Source organism: Macaca nemestrina, chromosome X (assembly GCF_043159975.1).
Source record: "Macaca nemestrina isolate mMacNem1 chromosome X, mMacNem.hap1, whole genome shotgun sequence".
In the NCBI taxonomy this organism is placed as follows: domain Eukaryota; kingdom Metazoa; phylum Chordata; class Mammalia; order Primates; family Cercopithecidae; genus Macaca; species Macaca nemestrina.
Window position 1 is genome coordinate 35,548,678 of NC_092145.1, and position 27,789 is coordinate 35,576,466.

The window sequence follows — 27,789 nt, forward strand, 5'->3', positions numbered from 1 at the left end:
CTTCCTTCCAGTTCAGAATGAATGGACTAAACATTTACTTAGTGGAGAGTTATGCAAAACTTTGATACTATAGAATGTGTTCACCTAACGGGCTGAGCCAAGAAGAGGCTCCTAAATCTAAGTCTCTATGTTAAATAAATAGAAGAGCCAATTTAGCATCTTACAATATTTCTGTCGCACTCAATTTTGGAGTTGACCTTTTTGATGTGGTGGGTAGGCCTGTGGAATTTGTGAGAAATCCTTGGAAATTCCTTGTGCTTAAAATGAATAGAATCATATTTTGTGCTTGAGGTGCTGGGGTTGGGGACCTGGGCCAGGGAAAATGAGATTGTGAAACCTCTACTCAGTCTTGACTTTCCTGTCTTCCTTGTAAATAATTTCAATCCCATTGAAACCCCTTAAGGTGACCAGATGAGTTAAAGGGAGGATAGGGATCAGAGGGAAAGAGAAATTGCAGTCTTATTGCTTGGCCTCGTGATGAGGGCTATGGAAGGACATGTTAGGGACTGATTTATATAGGAACCCGAGTTCTATTTTTCCTTTATTTTTTTTTTATGGTAAAGCCCAGCTGGCTAGAGCTACCTCCTTGTGCCCCACTGGCTACCTTCCAGAGGCAGTACCCAGCTGCTAGCCGCTGTTTGTCATCAAGCTCCCCACACCTCAACAACAGCTCCAGGCTCAGCCATTGCCATGGATTTCCTTCCTCCTATGTTTCCAAGGACTCTTTCACCTTTTGATTTTAAAACATCCTTTGTTTAATTTTTTTGTCTCTCTTGTTCAAGGGGAATGGACAGAGACTCTTCCTTGTTCTCTGCCTTCCCTCCATTATTTTGCCTAAACCAAGATTCTTTGGCTTGAAATAAAAAATCATAATCCAACTCTGCAGTTCTCATAGAGGTCCTAGTTTTGTTTGTGGCCTGTGCTTTGGAGGGGTCCAAATGTATCAGTTATGACGCTCACACCTGAATGCTACCTCTGAAATCACCTTTGTCCCCCTGCTTATGTAACACAACAGAATGTGCTTTTAGAAGGGGTCTTTTGTATTACTAGATTCTAAAATATTGACAGGACAATTTCCAACCTATTAGCCTGCTTTCTTAAAAAAGTTAATTCAACACCAAGCATCAAGCTAGTTATTGTTCATGTGTTGTGCTTCCAGCTTCAGGCACAGATTTGCAAGAAGATTGGGAGAAATGAGAGTTGTGAGGAGAGTACAAGTTATATCACTCCCTCAAGGGCCTGTAAGAATGGACACCAAGATACTGAATGCCTTTAGGGGAAGTTGTTTACTATTCCTAGAGGTAAAATGTCCCAGTGCCATGATTGGGGAAGGGACTTGAATCTTCAACCCTTTAAGTGAAATAGTTCTGGGCTAGATAATGTGTGCTGAAGAGCTGAACTTGGGCTGGTGTGTGTTTCTCTTAATTGAATGATCCCTGGCCCAGGGGAGGGCATGGCCATCCATAGGCTGGCCTCCTCTAAGCTGAGCTCTGTGTGTTCTCTTATGCAGACTACTCCATTGCTCTGGGCCTGCAGAAAGCCCTCTACAGTGCTGCATAAAGGACATAGTCAAAAGTAGGTCAGTGTAACAGAGCTCATTTTAGGGCTCATTTAGAAACTATTTTCATAAAATAGTTTTAGTATATTTGCAAAAGGGAGGAGAGCATCTGCTAAAAGTTTCTTGGAGAAATTCATGCTACAGAGTTTGGAAATAAATAAAAACATACTTTGTTTTTACTTAAAAGAAAATCTTCGGCTGGGTGCAGTAACACACATCTGTAATCCCAGCACTTTGGGAGGCAAAGGCAAGAGGATCACTTGAGCCCAGGAGTTTGAGACCAGCCTGGGCAACATGGTAAAATCCTACCTCTACAAAAAATACAGAAACTAGCTGAGTGTAGTGCTGCATGCCTGTAGTCTGAGCTACTCAGGAGGCTGAGGTGGAAGGATCACCTGAGCCCGTGAGGTCAAGGCTACAGTGAGCCAAGATTGTGCCACTGCACTCCAGCCTAAGAGATAGAGTGAGACCCTGTCTCAAAAAAAAAATTTGTCTGGTTCATTTTCCCTCCAGAACTCCATAGAGAACTATATAAATTCACATAAGGGGAAAAAGCAACTCACCAGACCTCAAGATGGTTTCTCAAAATTCCCAGACCCTGGTATACACACATATTCTCCCACACCAGGATATTGAATGCCTTTGGAGGAGGTTGATTACTTTTCTTTAGAGGTAAAAAGGCTCAGGCTTAGGACAGAGCCTTGAGCCTGCAGGCCTTTGAAGAAAAGCATTCTGGGCAGGATGGAGTTGGTAAGTGCTGAGGAGCTGAATCTGATATACTGAATCTGAGCACTTCCTGTATCCAGGTGACTGGGGAGCTAAGGAAGGGCACGGCCACTTAGAGGCTGGCCTTCTCCAGGGTGCAGTCTTATATATTCTCTTTTGCAGACCATTCCCTTGCTGTGGGCCTGTGTTCCTTTATCTGTAAAGTAAAAAGAGTAGGCTGGATGTTCCCTAAATACTCTCCATTGCTTAGGCAGCACATCTTCCAGGAAGGACTCTCTAGCCAACACAGGTAGGACTGGGGACGAAGTGTGGGCTTGTCCCTTCAGATATCCCACCCTCAACAGACAGATAGTACCATAAGGGCAGAAAACATGCCTGGTTCATCTTTGAGACCCCATAGTCTAGCCAGGAGTTGGGAACAGAGCAGGTATCTCCAACAGTCTGTGTAATATATAAATGAGAAACAGTTCAGGTAAGTAATCTTGACAACCCCTCTAGCAAAGTTCTGCTGTTCTTTTCAAACCTCTCCATTCACCAAATCAAGTGGTGGCTAAGACATGGTCATCAGATAACACTGAGCTCAAATCCTGGTCCTTCCAGGATTTTTGGCAGGTCATCTGTAACAGATGTTGTCTGTGTCCTACTAGATCTCAGCCATATGTACTTGGCCCAATTTCCAACAGCTTGATGCTTCCTCTTGGGTCTGAAGTCCCTCTGCCTGAACAGGGAAGGCTGGGGAATAAATGCCCCCAGGAACTCTCAACCAATGATTATTGGGAGTTGATAGATAAATGCCCAAGCTTCCTTGCCCCTTAGACAGGATAATTATGAAGTGATTGTTCTACACTGTGAGGAGGTGATAAGTAGTCTGTACTAGTCTGTTCTCACACTGTAAAGAACCACCTAAGACTGGGTAATTTATGAAGAAAAAAAGGTCTAATTCACTCACAGTTCCACAGGCTTAACAGGAAGCATGACTGGGAGGCTTCAGGAAACTTACAATCATGGCAAAAGGTGAAGGGGAAACAAGGCATATCTTTTCATGGTGACAGGAAAGCAAGAGAGTGAGGGGGGAAAAGTGCCACACACTTTTAAACCATCAGATATCATGAGAACTCACTATCATGAGAACAGCAATGGGGAAATCCTCCTCCATGATATAATTACCCCCCACCAGGCTCCGCCTCCAATTCGACATCAGATTTGGATAGGGACACAAATCCAAACCATATCACAGTCCCTGACAGTCAGCACTGGCCTGGTACTCACAACTAGGTCTTGATGTTTTCCTGTTGAACATAAATGGTCTCACAGAGTACTACTGTCAGACAAAGTCACTGTGATCTTGATGAAGTGAGAAAAAACAATACCACTTCATAACCTTGTCTAGGCATAGAAAAAATATCACTGTGCAAATGAAAAAAGTACCAAACATGGAGTTCAACTTCCAGCATGACAGCTTGAGGAACTCTGCTGATGCACTCACAAGTGAAAGTGGTAAATATTATTTTTTAAAACCACCACTGAAAGCCCCTAGAAATGGTCCTAAGGGAAAACAGTAAATGAAGAAACATCTATCTAAGAGAACCTACAAAAATTCAGTAAGAAAAGCAAGTCTGTGGTATTTGAACCACTACAGCTTCTTCCTTTCCCCCTCCCAGATCAGTAAGGCAGAGATTCTACTTATTCTACTTCAGACTGCTGAGGCAAGAGCATAGGGCTCCCTCTCCCCTCTGGCTCCCAGCCAGAGGACTTTCTTCCCAGGAGGAGCAGCACTTCAGCATCATTCATACTGACACCAGCTACTTGTTTCTGAGGTTAAGTATCAGGTGAGTACAGCTGAGTGATGGTGGCTCATTTAATCTGCCTACTCTGTCCTCCAGTTATTTAATGGAGGCTCTATCTTAGATGCAACACACTGAGGAAACTGGGGCTCAAGATTTCCTTGCCTCGCTCATGAAGTGGTGGTTACATGCTGAAGAGGCAAGCCAAGAGCACTTTAGGCTGCTGCACCCCACTCTGCCAAGGCCTCAGCCCATAGAAAGGGGTTGCCACTCAAAGAGAAGCTTGCCACTGTCCCCACCCTGTCTCTAGAGCTCTTGCTCAAAGATTTTGCCTTGGAGGAGAAACAGGCTACACAACAGGTAGCTCCTAATCTCTTTCCAAAGGAATCGACTTCATTTGCAACAGAGTGTAAAGTTCAAACCTAAGAGTGCTCTCAAGAACAGTGGAGGTTGTCATACAAGGCAGTTGAGATTTGTGGATCTAATGAAGATAAAGCGTGGCCTGTAAGCTGAATAGCTTTCAGGAGAAAACCAGGAAATAAGATGGCTGGTAAGAGCACTCCTGGTATCAGAACAAATATCAGACATGGACCTCAAAAACCATTCCTTGAAAGAAACCACAATTTAATTGGATTCGTTTGTAGAACAATTTATGTCCTAGGGCATTGCTGAAAACAATTGAATGATCAGCAGGCAATTAGTACAGTTTAATAGTTGTGCATGGTAAGGAAAAGAGAGAGAGCCCTACTAACACCACTGCCATCCTAGAGTGACAGTGTACACACCCAAAGTCATATCTTCCTGAAGACCAACATCAGAGGTTTAAGACTATGAGGAGAAGGAATAAGCTTCATTACAATAATCCAGCCAATCACTAAAAAATATACCAGCAAATAACAAGTCCCAGAGGCCAGGGTTGGGGGCAGTTGCTACAACATATTATCAAAAATTTTCTGGCCAGGCATAATGCCTCACACCTGTAATCCCAGCACTTTCAGAGGCCAAGGTGGAAGGATCACTTGAGCCCAGGAGATCAAGACCAGCCTGGGCAATATAGAGAGACCCCTGTCTCTACAAAAATAATAAAAAACAATTAGCCAGGTGTGATGGTGCACACTGATAGTCTCAGCTACTCACGAGGCTGAAGTGGAAGGATCACTTGAACCTGGGAGGTCAAGGCTGCAGTGAGTCATGACTGCACCACTGCACTCCAGCCTGGGTGACAGAGTGGGACCCTGTCTCAAAAAATATTTCAATTCCAGCAAAAAATGTATGAGGCATGTGATATGGTTTGGCTGTGTCTCCACCCAAAATCTCATCTTGAATTGTAATCCCCTTAATCCCCATAATCCCCATGTGTCAAGGGTGGGACCCGGTGGAGGTAATTGGATCATGGGGGCAGTTTCCCCTGTGCTATCCTCATGATAGTGAGTGAGTCCCACATGATCTGATGGTTTTATAAGCGTCTAGCATTTCTCCTTCTTGCACTTCTCCTTCCTGCTGCCTTGTGAAGAGGGTGCCTTGCTTCCCCTTCACCTTCTGCCATGATTGTATGTTCCCTGAGGCCTCCCCAGCCATGCTGAACTGTGAGTCAATTAAACCTCTTTCCTTTATAAATTACCCACTCTCGGGTATTTCCTCACGACAATGTGAGAACAGACAAATACAGACCTGCAAAGAAACAGGAAAGTATACCCCATACACCAGAAATAAAGCAGACAACATCAATTGCCTGTGAGAGCAACCACATGATGGATTTAACAGAAAAAGACTTCAAAATACCCATTATAAATATGTTTGCAGGCCAGGTGTGGTGGCTCATACCTGTAATCCCAGCACTTTGGAAAGCTGAAGCAGGAGGATTGCCTGAGGCCAGGAGTTTGAGACCAGCCTGGTCAGCATAGCAAGACCTCCATCTCTACAGAGGAAAAAAAAATTGTTTTAAAAGAGAAAGAAAAAATATGTTTACTGAACTAAAAGAAAGCATGATTCAGAAAATAAAGGTATGATAACAATGTTGCATCCAGTAGAAAATATCATTAAAGATAGAAATTATTTTAAAAGAACCAAATGGAAATTCTGAATCTGAAAAGTACAATAACTGATGTGAAAAATTCACTAGCAGAGTTCAATAGCACATTTAAACGGGCAGAAGAATTAGCAGATTTGAAACAGGATCGATAGAGATTATGCAAGATGAAGACTAGAGAGAAGAAAGAATGAAGAAAAATAAATACAGCTTCAGACAAATGTAGGACATCATCAGCCACACAAACCTTAGTGGGATCTACCAGAAGAAAGGAAGAGATAGAGAGGAGCAGACAAAATAGTCCAAGAAATAATGGCAGAAAATTTCCCAAATTTATTTTAAAAACAATAACCTACACACTCAGGAAGCTCCGTGAATTATAAGAAGGATATATGTAAAGAATCCACCAACAGATTATATCATAGTAAAACCGGCTAAGATCAAGGAGAAAATCTTGAAAGTGGCAAGAGAAAAATGTCTCATCACTTACCAGGGAACCCCAGTAAGATTGGTAGTTGACTTCTCAGCAGAAACAATGAAGGCCAGGTGGCAGTAACATTAAATATTCAAACTGCTTAAAGAAAAAAACTCAACCAAGAATCCTACATCCAGCAAAGCTACCTTTCAGAAATGAAGTCAAAGACATTCCCAGTTAAATAAAAATGGGAGGATTTGTTGTTAGATCCACCTCACAAGAAATAATAAAGGAAGTTCTTCAGGTTGAAAGCAAGTGCTTCAGATGTTAATTCCAACCTATGAGAACAAGCAAAGGCCCACTTTATCCACTGCCTCTGCCCCATCCAGCCTCACAAGTGTCAGAATGTCGCAGCTGCAAGTCTGACATACCAGGGTACAAACCCCACTTTATCAATTACTGAATATTTTTGGGAAGTAACAGCCACTCTGGGTGTGACAGTTAATACTGAGTGTCAACTTGATTAGATGGAAGGATACAAAGTATTGATCCTAGGTGTGTCTCTAAGGGTGTTGCCAAAAGAAATTTACATTTGAGTCAGTGGGCTGCGAAAGGCGAATCCACCCTTAATCTGGTGGGCACAGTCTAATCAGCTGCCAGTGAATATAAAGCAGGCAGAAAAACGTGAAAAGGAGAGACTGGCCTAGCCTCCCAGCCTGCATCTTTCTCCCATGCTGGACACTTCCTGCCCTTGAACATCGGACTCCAAGTTCTTCAGTTTTGAGACTCAGACCGGCTCTCTTTGCTCCTCAAGCTTGCAGACAACCTATTGTAGGACCTTGTGATCGTGTAAGTTAATACTGAATTAACTCCATATATATATATATATGTGGAGGATATATATAGAGAGGATATATATATATATGGAGGATATATATATGGAGAAGATATATATATGGAGGAGATATATATATATATATGGACGAGATATATATACACACACACATATATATACACACACACACATATATATATATCCTATTAGTTCTGTCCCTCTAGGGAACACTGAGTCTCAAAGTTTCTACAGTGAGACCAAATGTTTAAAGATGTCTGATGTCCCCAAGACCAGGAGAACAAGGGAGTAAGGAAAGAGAGTGCTGGAACTTGATGACTTGAGGCGGGTCACTGTCTCTCTCTGGGCCTCAATTTCTGCTTTGAAAAATGAGAATGTTTGCCCTAAGAATACCAGATCCAAAGTGCTCAGGAGCATTTCTCAAGATTATTGGAAGTGTCAAAATTAGAATCAGATCAAGTTAGGAAACATTTTAAAGTTTACTGTTACATAGTAAGAGAAAGTACAGCTCATGATCCAGGAGACTTCAAACAAAGTGGTAGAAAGCTCACTTTATGGCAGTCATAGCACACTTTATAAAGCATAAAGGAGAATATTTTGATTTTTTTTGTGGTTGGCTGTTTTACATTAACATTCTTTTTAAGGTAAACAGAGTTGTTTAAACTGATTTGCCTATAGCTGATTGGTTTAATTTCACTGAATCATGCTGACAAAGATGTAAAGGTTATGTTTGGTATTTATGATTAGAGATGGTGTTTGGGGAAATCGGGATGAATTAAATTTTGGTTGCATGGTTATGAGTGGTTGGCCTTCGGGTATACCTAAACTGTGGCTTCATTTTTATCTTTAACAGAAGATGACTGAGCTCTCATTATGTGTCAGGGCACTGTTTAAATTCTGAATCCTGCCCTCTTGTAGGAAGACAGAGATTAAACAAGAGAGCCAATAACCAAACAAAAAAGTAGAGGCACTGTGGGGTTGGGGATCTTAGCTCAGGTGCTTAGGGAGGGCATTTGAGCAGAATCATGAATGCAATAAAGGAGGCAGCCATGCAAAAACCTGTAGGAAGAGCATTCCAGGCAGAGAGAACAGCCAGTGCAAAGGCCCCAAGGTGGGAATGAGCTTGGTGTGTTCTGAAGACTCATGTGCTCAGCACCCAGGGGCGGAGCAGGAAGCAGGGGAAAATGTGGCTAGGAAAGGAGGCAGAGCAAGATGGCAGAATAGAAAGCTCCACTGATCGTCCTCCTGCGACTCTGTGCAAGGACACCAAGTTAACAACTACCTACACAGAAAAAAACACCTTCATCAAATCCAAAAATCAGGTGAGCACTTACAGTACCTGGTTTTAATTTCGTATCACTGAAAGAGGCACTGAAGAGATAGAAAAAACAATCCTGAATCACCAACGGTACCCCTCCCTGACCCTCGCAGCCATGACGTGCTGTGGAGAGTGTCTCTGGACACTGGGGAAGGGAGAACACAGTTCTTTTGCTTCACAGTTCAATTGTGAAGCATTGATCTCAGCAATGTCCTGTTACAGCAGAAAGGAAAACCAGACCAAACTCAGTTGATGCCCACTCACAGAAGGAGCATTTAAACCAGCCCTAGCCAGAGGGGAATTACTGATCCCAGCAGTCTGAACTTGAGTACCTGCAAACCTCACCGTGAAGGGCCAAAGTGCTCTCAGTCTCTAACTAAACTTGAAAGGCAGCCTAGGTCATAAGGACTTCAACTCTTAGGTGAGTCCTAGGGCTGAACTAGGTCCAGACACAGTGGACTTGGCAGGGGTGGGGGTAGGGCAGGACACAACGTGCTGAGACACTAGCTGGGACAGCCAAGGGAGCACTGGCATCACTTTTCCCCTAACCCCAGGATGCACAGCATGTGGCTCTAAAAGAGACCCTTCCTTCTGCTTGAGGAGAGGAGAGGGAAGAGTTGAGAGGACTTTGTCTTGCATCTTGGATACCAACTCAGTCACAGCAAGATAGGGCTCCAGTCAGAGTCATCAGGCCCCTGTTCCAGCCCTAGCTCCCAGATGACATTTCTAGACAAACCCTGGGCCAGAAGGGAACCCACTGCCTTGAAGGAAAGGACCCCATCCTGCCAGAATTCATCACCTGCTAACTGAAGAGCCCTTGAACCCTGAATACCTAGCAGCAATAGACAGGCACCATGTTGAGGGCCATCATGAGCCTCTGAGACTTGCTGGCTTCAGGTACCAACACCGCCACAGGGGCTAGAGCACCAAGCAGGTTCTTAGGGTTCTAGATTCCAGGACTTGACAGCATTTCTGGACCTGTCCCAGGCCAGAGGGGAGCCCAATGCCCTGAAGGGTGAGTCCCAGGCCACACAGTTTTCACCACAAGCTAACTTAAGAGATCTTGGGCCTTAACGGAACATCGGTGGTACTCTTTCAGTACTCCTTGTGGTCAGGGGTGGCAGTGGCTATGGAGTGAGGCGCCTCTGCCTTTGGAAAGGGGAGGGAAAAGCAGGAAGGACTAGGTCTTGTGGTTTGAGTGCCAGGTCAGCTGCAATACAATAGAACACCAGGTAGACTTATATTTCTTTGACTCTAGTCCCTGACTCCTGGATGATACTTCTAGACCCACCTGGGGCCTAGGGGAACTCACTGACCTGGAGGGAAGGACACAGGCCTGGCTGGCTTTGCCACCTGCTCATTGTAGCGCCCAGGGCCTTAAGCAAACAGGCATTAGCCAGGGAGTGGTTACAGCAGGCCTTGGGTGACACCCAGTGCTGGGTGGCTTCAGGACTGACCCAGCACAGTCATATTGGTAGCGGCCACAGGGGTATTAATACCTATGTCACTCCACCCCCAGCTTTAGTTGGCTCAGAACAGAGAGAGTTTCCATATGTTTGGAAGAAAATAAGAGAAGAGGCTGGGTGCGGTGGCTCACGCCTGTAATCCCAGCACTTTGGGAGGTCGAGGCAGGTGAATCACAAGGTCAGGAGATCGAGACCATCTGGCTAAACACAGTGAAACCCCATCACTACTAAAAATACAAAAAATTAGCTGGGTGTGGTGGCACGCACCTGTAGTCCCAGCTACTCGGGAAGCTGAGGCAGGAGAATCACTTGAACTTACAGTGGAACGTTCCAAATGACCAACAACACATTGAAATACATTGAAAAATGAGGGCTCTTGGTAAAATCCCTTTTGGCTAAGGACGGGTTTGGCACTATGGAATGTTAAGTGCTATTCTCTTTGGATTAATCTGTCTTACACTTTTTGCTGACGGCTATGGGTGACAGGATTAGGCATGTGCGGGACCATGGGAGATGGGAGCTTTTTCCTCCCCCAAAGGGGAATCTTGACAGCTGATAGAACTGCTGGAAAAGATCCCTTCACTACTGACAAGTGGTCACCTGAACTTTTCATTTTCAGTGTCACTGCAGTGAATGGGTGATTCCTTCTCTGGCCTCCTTGAGCTCTTCACCTTCCCCACCCTGCCACAGGCAATGCTTTTCTCTCTCTCCTTTCCCTTTCTTATCTTTTCTGTTACTTGGGGTGATAATCTTGCCCAGGGACCACGTGTTATGAATCTGATAACCACGGGGAGGGATAATGGAAGTATGATTTCAATCTCCCCTCCTCCCCTTTTACCTTTCTTTGCCTATTTCTGAGTACCTCTAGGCTACCAAATGTTTCAGTCTGAATGTAGAAAAAACAAAATAATGAGCAGGAATAGAGAGACTGGAAGAAAATGTACCAAATGGAAACTATTTCCCGACTGAATGTACACTGACATGTGGGACTTACTGTAAATAATTATACAAAGCACAATACAATGAGAATAATAGCAAAAAAAAAAAAGAAAGAAAGAAAGGGAGAATCTCAATCGGAGAAGAAAAAAGAATCCACTTGGCCCAAGGGCATGCATAAATGCATAGTGAATTCATGGACTTTCCCTATTCCCACCAAGGCTTGTGACTTCAGGGGTACGAAGAAACCTCCTTCTCCTTGCAAAACCCTCACATCAAATGCAATTGTGTGGCTGAAGCTTGACACCCACAATTGTAAAGAGAGAAGTGGGGAATGAATAGCAGCAGAAAGCCTGACAGAAAGTTCATGCTCACCCAAGAAAATGAAATTTTCCGTCAGGCTGAAAACATAAGCATTGTGAAAGTGGCCATCAAATAATTTGCAGAGAAAACATTGTTGTAACCGTGACTCCTTATCGGCAGGCATTGCAATCACTTCACCGGATCACCATAATGTTCATAATCACTTTTTAAAAACTTTTTGGTATATTTTTTCTTTTCTTTTGTTGTGGTAAACCATATAAAAATTTGCCATTTTAGCCATTAAATCAGTGTATAATTTCATGGCATTATTTACATTTACTTTTTTTTTTTTTTTTTTTTTTGAGACGGAGTTTCGCTCTGTCACCCAGGCTGGAGTGCAGTGGCCTGATCTCAGCTCACTGCAAGCTCCGCCTCTTGGGTTTATGCCATTCTCCTGCCTCAGCCTCCCAAGTAGCTGGAACTACAGGCGCCCGCCACCTCGCCCGGCTAGTGTTTTGTATTTTTTAGTAGAGACGGGGTTTCATCGTGTTAGCCAGGATGGTCTTGATCTCCTGACCTCGTGATCCGCCTGTCTCGGCATCCCAAAGTGCTGGGATTACAGGCTTGAGCCACCGCGCCCAGCCATTTACATTTTTAAAAGAAAATTACTTTAAAGAAGTCTTCCATAGCAAGAAAAAACTTAATGAATTTTTAAGAGTGGGCTGGCTTCCTTCCCGATACCATTTTGGTTTTGCTGTTTTCCACCCTGGCAGTGCCTTAAAACACACTATTCTCTCATTAGGGACTCACACCACCCCATCTTGCACACGTATCTGGTATCAATGGGGCAGAGAGGAGATGAGTATGGGATGTTGGGGGTGGGGGTGGAAGAGAATGTGTGGGTCAGTGTAAGCCTGCCATAGGCACATGGGAAACTTCTGTGACATGCACAACCCCCAGATGGTGACTCAAGATTACTGCATGAGAGGAGAGTCCGTGACATTCGGTTTGAACGGCATTTCTTAACAATTTTTATTCAGAACTTACTGACCCCATGTGACACACAAAACAAATGTACATACCCTCCACATATTTATAGAAACATTTTTAAAAGTGCCCTAAAAATGGGTCAATAATCTACTTTTCTTTAAAACATTTAATAGACATTTGATGAACTACTCTTGATGGGGTGCTACACAAACTACGAATCTGGCTCAAACACACTCTGGCAAAAAGTAGCACAGAGGGTATCCCTTACACATTGGGGAATGTGAAAGAATGCCCGATAACAAAAGGGAACCGGCCAAATTGGGCCCGGCCAGGGGGAGGCATAGGTGGAAATAACACAGTTGGAAGGGGCAAGGACGGAGGAGGAAAGGGTGACATGGAGAAACACAGGGTGCTGGGATGGCTGTAGCCCCAGAAGTAACCATCTCTCATCCTGCTGATGGACAAGGGTGCCATTATGGCCTCAACTGCAGTTACCATGACAGGCTGGCCCACGACCATGAGGGGCGGCATGTTTCTCGCCATTAATGCCCTCTGATGTCTCCTCCACTTGGCTCTTCTATTCTCAAACCAAATCTTCAATCAGAGGAAAAAAGAAACAGGTTTAGTATATTGAGCATTTAATTTCATCACGGGAAAACACACAACAAGCAACTCTCTCTGCCCTTAACCTTTTCCGGTGCATCAAGGCAAGCTACTTCCTGACTACTAAAATATCTTAGAAAGGTGAACACCACACCTTTCCATAGTGAGCTCCAAGTATGTGCTACATATGCTCTGGCTTGGCTTATTTCTTTGTCTCTGTCCTTTCATCTGTAATATTACATTTTCCACTCTTGGGTGCAGGTGTAGCTGATGAGTGGAACTCGATCCCTCCTGGTATTGCTGTGTGTGGCATATCTGCTTGCAGATACCAGACCATCAGCTATCCAGCTGCCCACCAACTACTACTTACTAGGCCACTGTCACCCTGGTCGTGGGGGAAGCTGAGCTTGGAAAAAATGGGGAGGGTGCCTTTTAAAGTCATACCAAGAGGATGAGGCCCCCATTTTGAAAAGCCCATCCTCAGTGTAAAGTAAAAAATCAGTAAGAGTACACTGTATTTTAAAACAAGTTTTCTTTCCTTCAAGAACCTCTAATGGGTCATTCATTTTCCGAAACTCCTTGAGAATTAAAAAGATGGTATATTGCAAGGCAAGTCTCGTTACAGGGGGCTCAGGGAGTTTAGATTGTCTTGCTGGGAAATGAGGGTATCTGAAGCCCTAGACACTGTCTTCACACTTCAGCTTGAAGTTTTGTGAAAGGAGGACACAAATGTTGTCCAAATTCACAAAAATTCTCAAAAAGCTTTGCCCAGTTGAGAGTTCGAGAGAAAGGAAGCATTGCTAATTCTGCATGCTCCAACTTATCCCTCCCTCCAACTCTTCCCAGGCTAAGGACAAGGTCAGCTCACTTGGTTCTCCCCAGTCCCAGGATGTGGGAAAGACTTGGTTGCCCAGCTCCATGGGACACCATCAGCCATCTAGCCTCACTACTCAAACAGAAGATCCCAATCTCATCAGCATCCCCAAAGCGGGAGTGTCCAAATAGGCATCTCTGAACATGTTCAGTAGTAATGTGGAAGAGGTATCAACAAACACTATTCCCTAAACACCTGCCTACTGTTAAAAGACCAAAAAATAAAACCTGTCCATTAAACAACACTATCCCCCAAGCTTCTAATTAATGACATTTCCATTGTATTTTGATCCTTCTAGAAGTTCCCAAACTGCAAATTTTACGGGACAAAGGGACTCCTCTCCCTGTTTGATGCCCCATTTCTTTCTCCCATCTTACTGTTCGGAGTCCTTCTCCCTCATGAATACATAGTCTGAATTTTAAGCCTACTGTAATAGTGCTTGTTTAGAGGCAATTGCAATGTGGCTGTGGTCAAAGGTTCATAAACATAAGTAATGCCAAAAGTGGGCTAAATGTGCTATGGGCCAACATTAGGTCCCCATTCTCAGTGTTGGTTTCATAAAACAGCCCTTATTATCGTTACAATACAGAGGGAGGAAACGTCTATTAAAATTTTTTGGAGATATTCATGCTGAAATGTTTGGCAATAAATGAGAACATCATGCCTTTTCCCTTGTTTGCTGAGTGAGAGTGGTCCTTTTGCCTTCAGAACTGCATTGAGTGAATGCTATGTAAACCCAGGGAAGGGAAAGGCAATTCACCCAAACGTCAATATTTCATCTCCCCCAAATTGGCATTGCCTGCCTTTGAAAATGGCGAGCAACAGGATGTCAACACTCAGTGCCCCATTTTGTCAGGCTGCTTTTCTACATGCCACCATTGACAGAATCGCAGCATAGTTCCCTCACTGCACTCACAAACATGAGCTCTGCAGAAAGGCTATTAGGGTCATCCCGCTTTTTCTTTCTTCTTTTCCATTTTTGCAAATACTCCTTTGGATCCATTGACCTACAAATTTATTATCACTGCCTGAGCAAATAAAAAGGTGTTTCAAATTGCCACAGGTAAGAGTCTAGCCTGACCTGAGAGCCATCCGCCACTATCAACATATAACACAAAACACATCTCTTCCTATTAGTACAACAAACTGGAAAAAACAAAAAATCTCTTAAATGCTAGAAGTTGCTCAAGAAAATATTCACTGATGCATTTGGTAGTTTCAAAAGTTGAATGGGGGCAGTTTCCCCAAGCCATGAGTGTGACAATTCTTGCCTAACATTTCCATCGTTCATTGAGGGCCATCATGAGCCTCTGAGACTTGCCTCTTCAGGTACCAACACTGCCACAGGGGCTAGAGCACCAAGAAGGTTCTTGAAGTTCCAGATTCCAGGCCTTGACAGCATTTCTGGACCTGTCCCAGGCCAGAAGGGAGCCCAGTGCCCTGAAGGGTGAGTCCCAGGCCACGCAGCATTTGCCACAAGCTAACTTAAGAGATCTTGGGCCTTAACGGAACATTGGTGGTAGTCTTTCAGTACTCCTTGTGGCCAGGGGTGGCAGTGGCTATGGAGTGAGGCTCCTCTGCCTTTGGAAAGGGGAGGGAAAAGCAGGAAGGACTAGGTCTTGTGGTTTGAGTGCCAGTTCAGCCGTAATACAATAGAACACCAGGTAGACTTACAAGGTTTTTGACTGTAGTCCCTGACTCCTGGATGATACTTCTAGACCCACCTGGGACCTGGGGGAACTCACTGACCTGAAGGGGAGGACACAGGCCTGGCTGGCTTTGCCACCTGCTCATTGTAGCGCCCAGGGCCTTAAGCAAACAGGCAGTAGCCAGGGAGTGGTTACAACAGGCCTTGGGTGACATCCAGTGCTGGGTGGCTTCAGGTCTGACCCAGCACAGTCATTGTGGTGGCGGCCACAGGGGTATTAATACCTATGTCACTCCACCCCCAGCTTTAGTTGGCTCAGAACAGAGAGAGAGTTTCTGTATGTTTGGGAGAAAATAAGAGAACAAGAGGCTGGATGCGGTGGCTCACGCCTGTAATCCCAGCACTTTGGGAGGTCAAGGCAGGTGAATCATGAGGTCAGGAGATCGAGACCATCTGGCTAAACACAGTGAAACCCCATCACTACTAAAAATAAAAAAAAAATTAGCTGGGTGTGGTGGCACGCACCTGTAGTCCCAGCTACTCGGGAAGCTGAGGCAGGAGAATCACTTGAACTTACGGTGGAACGTTCCAGATGAACACCACCACATTAAAATACATTGAAGAATGAGGGCTCTTGGTAAAATCCCTTTTGGCTAAGGACGGGTTTGGCACCATGGAATGTTAAGTGCTATTCTCTTTGGATTAATCTGTCTTACACTTTTTGCTGACAGCTGTGGGTGACAGGATTAGGCATGTGCGGGACCATGGGAGATGGGAGCTTTTTCCTCCCCCAAAGGGGAATCTTGACAGCTGATGGAACTCCTGGAAAAGATCCCTTCACTACTGACAAGTGGTCACCTGAACTTTTCATTTTCAGTGTCACTGCAGTGAATGGGTGAGTCTTTCTCTGGTCTCCTTGAGCTCTTCACCTTCCCCACCCTGCCACAGGCAATGCTTTTCTCTCTCTCCTTTCCCTTTATTATCTTTTCTGTTACTCGGGGTGACCATCTTGCCCAGGGACCACGTGTTGAAATTCCTAGTCAGAAGTTGGATTAAAGATGACAGGACCCATCTAAGGACAAATTTAAGCCATCCAGTTTAATACTGGGTGCTAAGCAGAGTAGCTAATGTCTAAGTTTTGTCACACATATTTTACTCTGGCCAAAACAGAAAAAGATAATTTTCCGGAAGCCGGGCGCGGTGGCTCAAGCCTGTAATCCCAGCACTTTGGGAGGCTGAGACGGGCGGATCACAAGGTCAGGAGATCGAGACCATCCTGGCTAACACGGTGAAACCCCGTCTCTACTAAAAAAAAAAAATACAAAAAGCTAGCCGGGCGAGGTGGTGGGCGCCTGTAGTCCCAGCTACTCGGGAGGCTGAGGCAGGAGAATGGCGTGAACCCGGGAGGCGGAGCTTGCAGTGAGCTGAGATCCGGCCACTGCACTCCAGCCCGGGTGACAGAGCGAGACTCCGTCTCAAAAAAAAAAAAAAAAAAAAAAAAAAAAAGATAATTTTCCTTTGTGTTGCGGCTTGGCCCCCAGGGCTGTGATGCAGCGAGCTGGGTCACTAGGGCCACTCAGGGAAAGGGAACACAGAGAAGCCTGGCATGCTGGCAAACAGGTAAGAATTTACCAGTCAGACTTCTGGCCTCACTCTCTCTCTGTGCAAACCGGTTGAATGGATGGTAAAAATCACTAATTGTCTCCTGCAAAGTTTAAATTAATCAGAAAAAAGGACTTGTAAGGCTAGTCTTAAGCTGTAGCAAATTTGGTATGCTTTGTGTGTCTTTCCGTACTTTCTGTCATTAATGAGGGGCACCTTAAGATAGAACATAGGCTTAAGACACCCGTAAGCCCGCTGTTCAAGACAGCCAAGCAAACTGATCAGTTATAAGCTTTGCTGCAGGTCCCTGAAAAAAAAAAATGGATAAGGTTTCCCTCTTTTCTTCTATATCCTTGGGAACTTGACCTTGTAACCACATGGCCATGCTCTCTCTTCACAATGGCAGCCTGGGTTCAGGGTTCAATTCCTGGCTTGGAAAATGTGTCCTTTAACTTCTGTCTGTGTATTTATATGTATTATGTGTGTGATGTTTATATACAAAAGAGCTTTAACTAATTGGTTTAAAAACAAAAAAGCTTAAATAACATATTTTGTCAGAAAAGTAAAAAGTATAATGCCTTTTAGTTCATGTGCCTTAAGTAATCTTTGGGAAATAAAGACAGTTTTTAAAATTATTGGTAAAATGAAAATGTCAAATAAGGCAAACGTCGAGCTGTAACCAATCCAGCCATTCTCTATCTCACTCCCGATTTCTGTATGTAGTTTCCCTTTTTTGTCTATACATCTTCCACCACATGGCTGCACTGGAGTCTCTGTGAATCTGCTGTCATTCTGGGGGCTGCCCGATTTGCGAATCGTCCATTGCTCAATTAAACTCCTTTAAATTTAATTTGGCTGAAATTTTTCTTTTATCACATGAGAACAGTACTTATAATGAGAAATAAATAAGGTGGAATGATGGCATCCTACGATTGCTGGCTTTAGAGGTGCTTTCAATCATATTCTATTGCCTCAGGGTTTTGAATTTGCCTAAAGTTACCTTCTCAAGCATAGGTTGCAAAGTGTAAGCTGCATCCTCTATCTGGTCTGCAGATCTGTTTTGGATGACCAGTGTACTTTGAAATAAAACATATTTGAATTGATTGCTCAGATTTAAAGACTAGAAGGTTTCATGTAAACACTTATTTATGGACAATCTTTACAAACTGGAAAATCTGCCAGATCTGGACCCCAAAGTCCTGACCAGAAATATTAGGCTGAAGCAGAGTAGTGGCCATTCCCTTTGGGGAGACATATCCTTTCCCAGTTTATCAGTCCCCACTCTGCTTGTTTTCCTCATTTATGTTACCTTCCTGGCCCTGTTAGCATCCAGGTTTTCCACCCTTACTATTTAAAAAAAAAATTATAGGAAATGTCAAAAATATATAAAAAGAAACATAAGATGAACACTCATATAGCCACCACCCACATTCAACAATTATGAATATCCAGTCTTGTTTCATCAATAGCCTTGCTGATTTCTCCAACATCCCTGCACCCAACCTGGGATTATTTGGAAGCACATCGAGACATCACAAAATTTCATCATTAACTATTTCAGGGCATGTTTAAATGATACACCCTTTTTATATAGACAGCCACATAAATCATTATCATAGCCAAAACATGGAAAAGCCTTTATAGATATCCACTCTGCTCACTTTACAAAATTCCACTCTGTATTATTCACTTCATTTGATTCCTTTTCTCTGTTAAGAAAGGACAAACAGGAATCGTTGATCTGGGAAAATGGGGTTGAGCACGCATATAAACATGAATGGTACTCTCTACACTCTAGAAAACAATGTGTGAAATGATTTTTTTCATAAGGCATTCATTCCTATTTTTTCTGATTTTTTGAACTATGCCTGATAAACTTTTACCACTAAACCTGCTCCAAATACATGAGTCAGACTATTACTCTCATGATTCTATAGGTGAGATGATAAAGTTGGGATATTTGTCTCTGCCCAAATCTCATGTTGAAATGTAATCCTTATTTTCCCCAGTGTTGGAGGTGAGACCTGTTGGGAGGTGTTTGGGTCCTGGGGGTGGAACCCTCATGGCTTGATGCTGTCCTTGCAATAGTGAGCGAGTTACCACAAGATCTGGTTGTTTAAAAGTGTGTGGCACCTCCCACACCCACTCTCTTGCTCCTGTTCTCATGACGTGAGATGCCTGCTCCCAGTCTGTCTTCCACCATGACTGTAAGCTTCCTGAGGTCCTCACCAGAAGCAGATGCCAGCACCACACTTCCTGTTAAGCCTGCAGAACTGTGAGGCAACTAAACCTCTTTTCTTTATAAATTACTCAGCCTCAGGCATTTCTTTATAGCAAAACAAGAATGACCTAACACATGAGACAGCAGAGATATAGTAGGTTAAGCAACTCATTCAAGGAAACAAAGACAGGGTAGAGCTGCAGCAAGAACCCAGACCACCTTATTTTTAATCAGGTCTCTTTCTGTTATACCACATAGGAAAGGTGGGACAACAGGTTATAATAATGTGATGATAAAAGATAATATAGAATAATAGTAGAAAACATTTCTGTGTGCTTACTCTGTGACTGGGCGTTGTGGAAGGCCACTTACATATGTTATTTATTACTCTCATCAATTCTGATATATTATCATCTTGTAAAGAATAATAATGAAACTATAGAGCTTAAGTAAAATGCCCAGGGGGAAACAGCTGCGAAGTGGCACATCTGGGATTGAAAGCCAGATTGCCCTAACTGTGGCATCCCAGTGCACCACTGCTGAATTAAACTTGACAAAGCATGGGCTCTGGAGCCAGACAAACTTGGTTTCACATCCTGTTCCTCTGATTAGCTTTGGACCATGGACAAGTTTCCTCTTCTTTAGAACCTCACTATTAGGATTCATTTGAGCATCAAACAAAATCATCCAAGGAAATTATTTTATTGCCTGTCACATAGTAAAGGCATATAAGATGTTAGCTGCTAATAAAAAGGGAATGAAAGTTTTAAGGGTACTGTCTCCAGTAATATTCCCCATCAAAAAAAAAAAACTGTTAACTTGTTTTCTACCCAGCCCCTTGAACTAGTCCCAGTGTATGCTACCTAGACAATGTGTTGTTCAAGGTCAGTTTCTATTCATTTTATGTGATTTTAAGTGAAACGGCATCCTACCTATAATTCTATGAATTTGAATTTCATAAGGTACAAGAACTCTGCTTTGAAATTCAGAATCTAGGTTACCAGAGCCAGACAATGTCTTGACCTATAATTCTACGAGGTACTTATCAGATACATGAAAACAAATGCCAACTGAGTACAGGAGATCTCATTTTCTATATAAAGGAAACATATATGGCTAAAAATGTCTTTTGATGGTGTAAAAATGTTATGAATATGATAACCATGAGGAGGGATAATGGAAGTATGACTTCAATCTCCCCTCCTCCTCTTTTACCTTTCTTTGCCTATTTCTGAGTACCTCTAGGCTACCAAATATTTTAGTCTGAATGTAGAAAAACAAAATAATGAGCAGGAATAGACAGACTGGAACAAAATGTACCAAATGGAAACAATTTCCCGACTGAATGTACACTGACATGCGGGACTTACTGTAAATAATTATACAAAGCACAATACAATGAGAACAATAGCAAAAAAAAAAAGAAAGAAAGAAAGGGAAAATCTCAATTGGAGAAGAAAAAACAATCCACTTGGCCCAAGGGCATGCATAAATGCATAGTGAATTCATGGACTTTCCCTATTCCCACCAAGGCTTGTGACTTCAGGGGTACGAAGAAACCTCCTTCTCCTTGCCAAACCCTCACATCAAATGCAATTGTGTGGCTGAAGCTTGACACCCACAATTGTAAAGAGAGAAGTGGGGAATGAATAGCAGCAGACAGCTTGACAGAAAGTTCATGCTCACCCAAGAAAATGGAATTTTCCGTCAGGCTGAAAACATAAGCATTGTGAAAGTGGCCATCAAATAATTTGCAGAGAAAACATTGTTGTAACCATGACTCCTTATCTGCGGGCATTGCAATCACTTCACAGGATCACCACAATGTTCATAATCACTTTTAAAAAACTTTTTGGTATATTTTTCCTTTTGTCTTGTTGTGGTAAGCCATATAAAAATTTGCCATTGTAGCCATTAAATCAGTGTATAATTTCATGGCATTATTTACATTTACATTTTTAAAAGAAAATTACTTTAAAGAAGTCTTCCATAGCAAGAAAAAACTTAATGAATTTTTAAGAGTGGGCTGGCTTCCTTCCCGATACCATTTTGGTTTTGCTGTTTTCCACCCTGGCAGTGCCTTAAAACACACTATTCTCTCATTAGGGACTCACACCACCCCATCTTGCACACGTATCTGGTATCAATGGGGCAGAGAGGAGATGAGTATGGGATGTTGGGGGTGGGGGTGGAAGAGAATGTGTGGGTCAGTGTAAGCCTGCCATAGGCACATGGGAAACTTCTGTGGCATGCACAACCCCCGAATGGTGACTCAAGATTACTGCATGAGAGGAGAGTCCGTGACATTCGGTTTGAACGGCATTTCTTAACAATTTTTATTCAGAACTTACTGACCCCATGTGACACACAAAACAAATGTACATACCCTTCACATATTTATAGAAACATTTTTAAAAGTGCCCTAAAAATGGGTCAATAATCTACTTTTCTTTAAAACATTTAATAGACATTTGATGAACTACTCTTGATGGGGTGCTACGCAAACTACGAATCTGGCTCAAACACACTCTGGCAAAAAGTGGCACAGAGGGTATCCCTTACACATTGGGGAATGTGAAAGAATGCCCGATAACAAAAGGGAACCGGCCAAATTGGGCCTCGTCAGAGGGAGGCATAGGTGGAAGAAACACAGTTGGAAGGGGCAAGGACGGAGGAGGAAAGGGTGACATGGAGAAACACAGGGTGCTGGAATGGCTGTAGCCCCAGAAGTAACCATCTCTCATCCTGCTGATGGACAAGGGTGCCATTATGGCCTCAACTGCAGTTACCATGACAGGCTGGCCCACGACCATGAGGGGCGGCATGTTTCTCGCCATTAATGCCCTCTGATGTCTCCTCCACTTGGCTCTTCTATTCTCAAACCAAATCTTCAATCAGAGGAAAAAAGAAACAGGTTTAGTATATTGAGCATTTAATTTCATCACGGGAAAACACACAACAAGCAACTCTCTCTGCCCTTAACCTTTTCCGGTGCATCAAGGCAAGCTACTTCCTGACTACTAAAATATCTTAGAAAGGTGAACACCACACCTTGCCAGAGTGAGCTCCAAGTATGTGCTACATATGCTCTGGCTTGGCTTATTTCTTTGTCTCTGTCCTTTCATCTGTAATATTACATTTTCCACTCTTGGGTGCAGGTGTAGCTGATGAGTGGAACTCGATCCCTCCTGGTATTGCTGTGTGTGGCATATCTGCTTGCAGATACCAGACCATCAGCTATCCAGCTGCCCACCAACTACTACTTACTAGGCCACTGTCACCCTGGTCGTGGGGGAAGCTGAGCTTGGAAAAAATGGGGAGGGTGCCTTTTAAAGTCATACCAAGAGGATGAGGCCCCCATTTTGAAAAGCCCATCCTCAGTGTAAAGTAAAAAATCAGTAAGAGTACACTGTATTTTAAAACAAGTTTTCTTTCCTTCAAGAACCTCTAATGGGTCATTCATTTTCCGAAACTCCTTGAGAATTAAAAAGATGGTATATTGCAAGGCAAGTCTCGTTACAGGGGGCTCAGGGAGTTTAGATTGTCTTGCTGGGAAATGAGGGTATCTGAAGCCCTAGACACTGTCTTCACACTTCAGCTTGAAGTTTTGTGAAAGGAGGACACAAATGTTGTCCAAATTCACAAAAATTCTCAAAAAGCTTTGCCCAGTTGAGAGTTCGAGAGAAAGGAAGCATTGCTAATTCTGCATGCTCCAACTTATCCCTCCCTCCAACTCTTCCCAGGCTAAGGACAAGGTCAGCTCACTTGGTTCTCCCCAGTCCCAGGATGTGGGAAAGACTTGGTTGCCCAGCTCCATGGGACACCATCAGCCATCTAGCCTCACTACTCAAACAGAAGATCCCAATCTCATCAGCATCCCCAAAGCGGGAGTGTCCAAATAGGCATCTCTGAACATGTTCAGTAGTAATGTGGAAGAGGTATCAACAAACACTATTCCCTAAACACCTGCCTACTGTTAAAAGACCAAAAAATAAAACCTGTCCATTAAACAACACTATCCCCCAAGCTTCTAATTAATGACATTTCCATTGTATTTTGATCCTTCTAGAAGTTCCCAAACTGCAAATTTTACGGGACAAAGGGACTCCTCTCCCTGTTTGATGCCCCATTTCTTTCTCCCATCTTACTGTTCGGAGTCCTTCTCCCTCATGAATACATAGTCTGAATTTTAAGCCTACTGTAATAGTGCTTGTTTAGAGGCAATTGCAATGTGGCTGTGGTCAAAGGTTCATAAACATAAGTAATGCCAAAAGTGGGCTAAATGTGCTATGGGCCAACATTAGGTCCCCATTCTCAGTGTTGGTTTCATAAAACAGCCCTTATTATCGTTACAATACAGAGGGAGGAAACGTCTATTAAAATTTTTTGGAGATATTCATGCTGAAATGTTTGGCAATAAATGAGAACATCATGCCTTTTCCCTTGTTTGCTGAGTGAGAGTGGTCCTTTTGCCTTCAGAACTGCATTGAGTGAATGCTATGTAAACCCAGGGAAGGGAAAGGCAATTCACCCAAACGTCAATATTTCATCTCCCCCAAATTGGCATTGCCTGCCTTTGAAAATGGCGAGCAACAGGATGTCAACACTCAGTGCCCCATTTTGTCAGGCTGCTTTTCTACATGCCACCATTGACAGAATCGCAGCATAGTTCCCTCACTGCACTCACAAACATGAGCTCTGCAGAAAGGCTATTAGGGTCATCCCGCTTTTTCTTTCTTCTTTTCCATTTTTGCAAATACTCCTTTGGATCCATTGACCTACAAATTTATTATCACTGCCTGAGCAAATAAAAAGGTATTTCAAATTGCCACAGGTAAGAGTCTAGCCTGACCTGAGAGCCATCCGCCACTATCAACATATAACACAAAACACATCTCTTCCTATTAGTACAACAAACTGGAAAAAACAAAAAATCTCTTAAATGCTAGAAATTGCTCAAGAAAATATTCACTGATGCATTTGGTAGTTTCAAAAGTTGAATGGGAGCAGTTTCCCCAAGCCATGAGTGTGACTGTATACAATTCTTGCCTAACACTTCTATCTTTCTTAGGTTGGTGGAAATTTATGCAAAATTGATCTTGAAATTTGTTTTGATTTGTAGATAAACTTGCAAAGGTTGCAAACCTTTTTGCTATCTGTACCATAATGCAAAACTAACTATGTCAGCAATGTTTTCAGGCTGCCAAATCAAAGTATTCCAGAAAATTAAAATTTAGAGCTGCCACTCTCTACAAGGCTTTACCAAATACTTAAAAACAATAGTAGGAGGGCCAGGCACTTGAACTTTATGCTATCACCTCCCCATCAGTCTCAGCTTCAGGAAACATACATTCTGGTTGTGAATTATTCCTTTACCCCAATGCCTAAACATTTATAAATTCTTAACCAAAGAGTTTATGCTTGGTTTCAAATATATTAAATAATTTAGTTTAATGGAGCTCTTTGGAGCATTAATTTGAATAATCCCCAGGTCAGAAAACCCCAGGATGCCTCCACATGGAAGTGCTACCTAAAGGATACCAGTGCTAGGAGTTTAATCTTATATATTATGCTATATTTAATTTACACTCATATATTTTATATATATATATTTGTAATTTGGAATACATATATTTATATATTTATAATTTATTCAAGTGCATAATATATTTTATACACAAGGAATAAAGGAAACCGTTCAGTACTAATTTTTTTTTCCGTGGATAGTCATGTTCCCTCTGGTAACGGGAAATTTCCACAAGCTGAGCTTTCCTTGCTGCATTTTCCAGCCACAAAGATCCCAAAATTCAGACCTCATTGCCTATACATGAAAAAAAACACAAAAACACCAAGATGACAATGTCTGGGTCAAAGTTGTGTCAAAGCCCTGAAGCAGGTTTTAGAATGGCTCCCCTGCCCGACTGCTTTTTCGGTTTACTGACCTGCACTGCGAGTTCAGTCACATTCATGCTTCTTGCCAGCCTCCTCCTATGGGAAGAAACCACACGTGTTTAGCATTTGGAGTTGTGGGTGTCGTTTCATTCTTGTGTTTAATTTTTTATTCTACCAACTCCCCACACGCAGTAGGCTGTTCTGTAACATCCAGCTGAGCCTCACGTTAGGAACTTTTCTCTCAGGTCACAAATAAAGGAGATGCCAAAAAAAAAAAAAAAATCAAGGCGGTGGCTCACGCCTGTAATGCCAGCACTTTGAGAGGCCAAGGCAGGAGGATCACTTGAGCTCAGGAGTTCGAGACCAGCCTGGCCAATATGGTGAAACCCCATCTCTACTAAAAATACAAAAATTAGCCGGGAGTGGTGGCTGGCGCCTATAGTCTCAGCTACTTTGGAGGCTGAGGCAGGAGAATCTCTTGAACCTGGGAGGCAGAGGTTGCAGTGAGCCGAGATCGCACCATTGCACTCCAGCCTGGGTGTCCCAGCGAGACTGTTTCTCAAACAAATAAAAAATAACCCCCCATAACAAAAAAAAAAAATCGTCAATCAAGATAAATATGTTCTTTTTTTTTTTTTTTTTGAGACGGAGTCTCGCTCTGTCGCCCAGGCTGGAGTGTAGTGGCCAGATCTCAGCTCACTGCAAGCTCCGCCTCCCGGGTTTACGCCATTCTCCCGCCTCAGCCTCCCGAGTAGCTGGGACTACAGGCGCCCGCCACCTCGCCCGGCTAAGTTTTTGTATTTTTTAGTAGAGACGGGGTTTCACCGTGTCAGCCAGGATGGTCTCGATCTCCTGACCTCGTGATCCGCCCGTCTCGGCCTCCCAAAGTGCTGGGATTACAGGCTTGAGCCACCGCGCCCGGCCCAAATATGTTCTTACTATTTGAAACTTAGAACAATTAACACCAAAGGAAACCCAGCCGAACAACAGACTTCTCAGAATTTTAAATAAGGTCAAGATGCGACCCTGCACTTGCTGTACCGAACCTTTATTTCTGCCTCGGCTGCGATAGGAGTTACTTATCATAACCGACCTCAGCCCAAAGTTGCCCGACTTGGTTCATTTAAATTATACATGATGCCTAATAGGCACAGCCCCACTACAGAACCCACCAGGTGCCAGGGGTCTGCGGGGAGGGGACGGCAGCGACACCAGGCCCCAGGTGGGTTTTGGTTCAGGAGGGGAGAGGGCAGGAGAGGGCTGGGGGAAAGCCAAACGCCACCCTGGAGCAGCACGTGCTCCCTGCAAACCGCGCACCAACCAACAATGGGCTTACCGCAGGAACTCGCTGGGGTACTTCTTGCGTTGGAAAATGCGCTCCAGCTCCTGCAGCTGCAAGGGGGTGAAGGCGTGGACGCTGGGCTCCTGCGCGTTGCCAGGCTCCAGCCCCCCGACAGCGCCCGGTGGGGGCGAATCCTGCTGTCTGGGTTCCTTCTCGCCCTGGTCGCTGTCCTCATCGTCGCCATCGCTGCCGCTGCTGCCCTCGCGGTTTTCTTTCCATAGGAGGCCAGGAGCTCCTGCGCCGCCGCCGCCGCCGCCATCTTTTTCTTCTCCACCTTGGGCTCCTGCCAACTTTGACTCTTCTCCTGCTGCTGCTGTGCCTTGCTCAGGCTCAGACGGTGCATCCTCTTCCTCCTCTTTGAACTCTTCAGTAGGCGACAGCACCGCAGCATTCATATCTGGAAAAGCAGAAACCCCAAGAGAAAGATCAAGGCCTTGGTCCTGAGGGTGTTGGAAGGAGGCGGTGAGGGGCTGCACTCAGAGCAGTGGTAGTGCGGGGACATCATCCAGTCGACTCGCCTCTCCCAGGGAACCTCGGTTTCCTGAGTTCGCAAAAGCATGAGTCCTATTCAGGTACTGACCCTGTAGTTCCTTCTCGTAGTCGACTCCAAGGCTGAGCAAGCTGGTGATATCCTGGCTAGACTGGTCCAGAGGCTCCATACCCTGAGTGGTATGGATGGAGCTGTGTGCTTCTGCAGATTCTAAGCTGGGGCCACCACGATCTCCTAGGCAGTGCTAGAACTGTGAGTCGCAGCCTGGAAGGTTCTTCTGGCGTCTAGACTCAGCAACAGTGTATCCACTTAGAGACCTCCTCTCTTGCCTTTCTGCTTCCCGCTCTTTGCTCTGGGTTGGGCCTGCTGAGGTGCGCATGCGTCAGGGGCTTGGCCTTGCCCTGGGTGGGGGAGAGCACGTGTTGGCGGCGGGGGTAGGGGGAGGGGATGGGGGAGGAGTAAGGAGGGGAGTAGGGTGCGGGGGAGGGGGGAGTAGGGCGTAGGCGGGGGAGTAGGGCGTGGGCGGGGGAGTAGGGCGTGGGCGGGGGAGTAGGATGGGGTGGGTGCTTGCATGCGTTGTGCTGTAGACTGGCATGCATTAGTGTGGAACTTGGGGAAGCTGCTGTGCGGAATTGTGCAAGCCCATTTTATGGCGATAAGAGATTTCACACTAGCTCCATGATTCCTAGGTCTCCAGGAACAGGAGCTTGGGCCTGGATTTGCAAAGCTTGTGGGCTGC

The 27,789-nt window shown here is 44.1% G+C and overlaps 2 protein-coding genes across 3 annotated transcripts in view; one reads left to right on the plus strand and one right to left on the minus strand.

The window, feature by feature from the left end:
• Nucleotides 1-27,789, plus strand: part of LOC105468408 (putative uncharacterized protein CXorf42) — a 108,553-nt gene that overhangs the window by 49,176 nt on the left and 31,588 nt on the right.
• On the minus strand, nt 12,584-27,439 carry LOC105468407 (rhox homeobox family member 2). 2 transcript variants are annotated; one of them, XM_011718541.3, is made up of 5 exons: nt 27,141-27,439; nt 26,555-26,957; nt 25,269-25,314; nt 22,116-22,214; nt 12,584-12,972 (listed from the first exon to the last, which is right to left on the minus strand). In XM_011718541.3, exons 1-5 carry the CDS (start codon nt 27,217-27,219, stop codon nt 12,643-12,645), a joined length of 957 nt encoding a protein of 318 aa, XP_011716843.2. In that variant the 5' UTR covers nt 27,220-27,439; the 3' UTR covers nt 12,584-12,642. The 2 variants fall into 2 exon arrangements, with proteins under 2 accessions (XP_011716843.2, XP_024644449.1); XM_024788681.2 differs by lacking the exon at nt 12,584-12,972 and having other exon boundaries at nt 21,633-22,214.

Bases quoted from the DNA above. Each gene is read 5' to 3' on its own strand.
- LOC105468407 (XM_011718541.3), bottom strand. From the start codon at position 27,219: ATGGAGCCTCTGGACCAGTCTAGCCAGGATATCACCAGCTTGCTCAGC. The intron at 26,958-27,140 runs GTCAGTACCTGA...CTGCTTTTCCAG, and splicing joins CTACGAGAAGGAACTACAGG to ATATGAATGCTGCGGTGCTG. The intron at 12,973-22,115 runs GTAACTGCAGTT...CTCTGATTGAAG, and splicing joins TCGTGGGCCAGCCTGTCATG to ATTTGGTTTGAGAATAGAAG.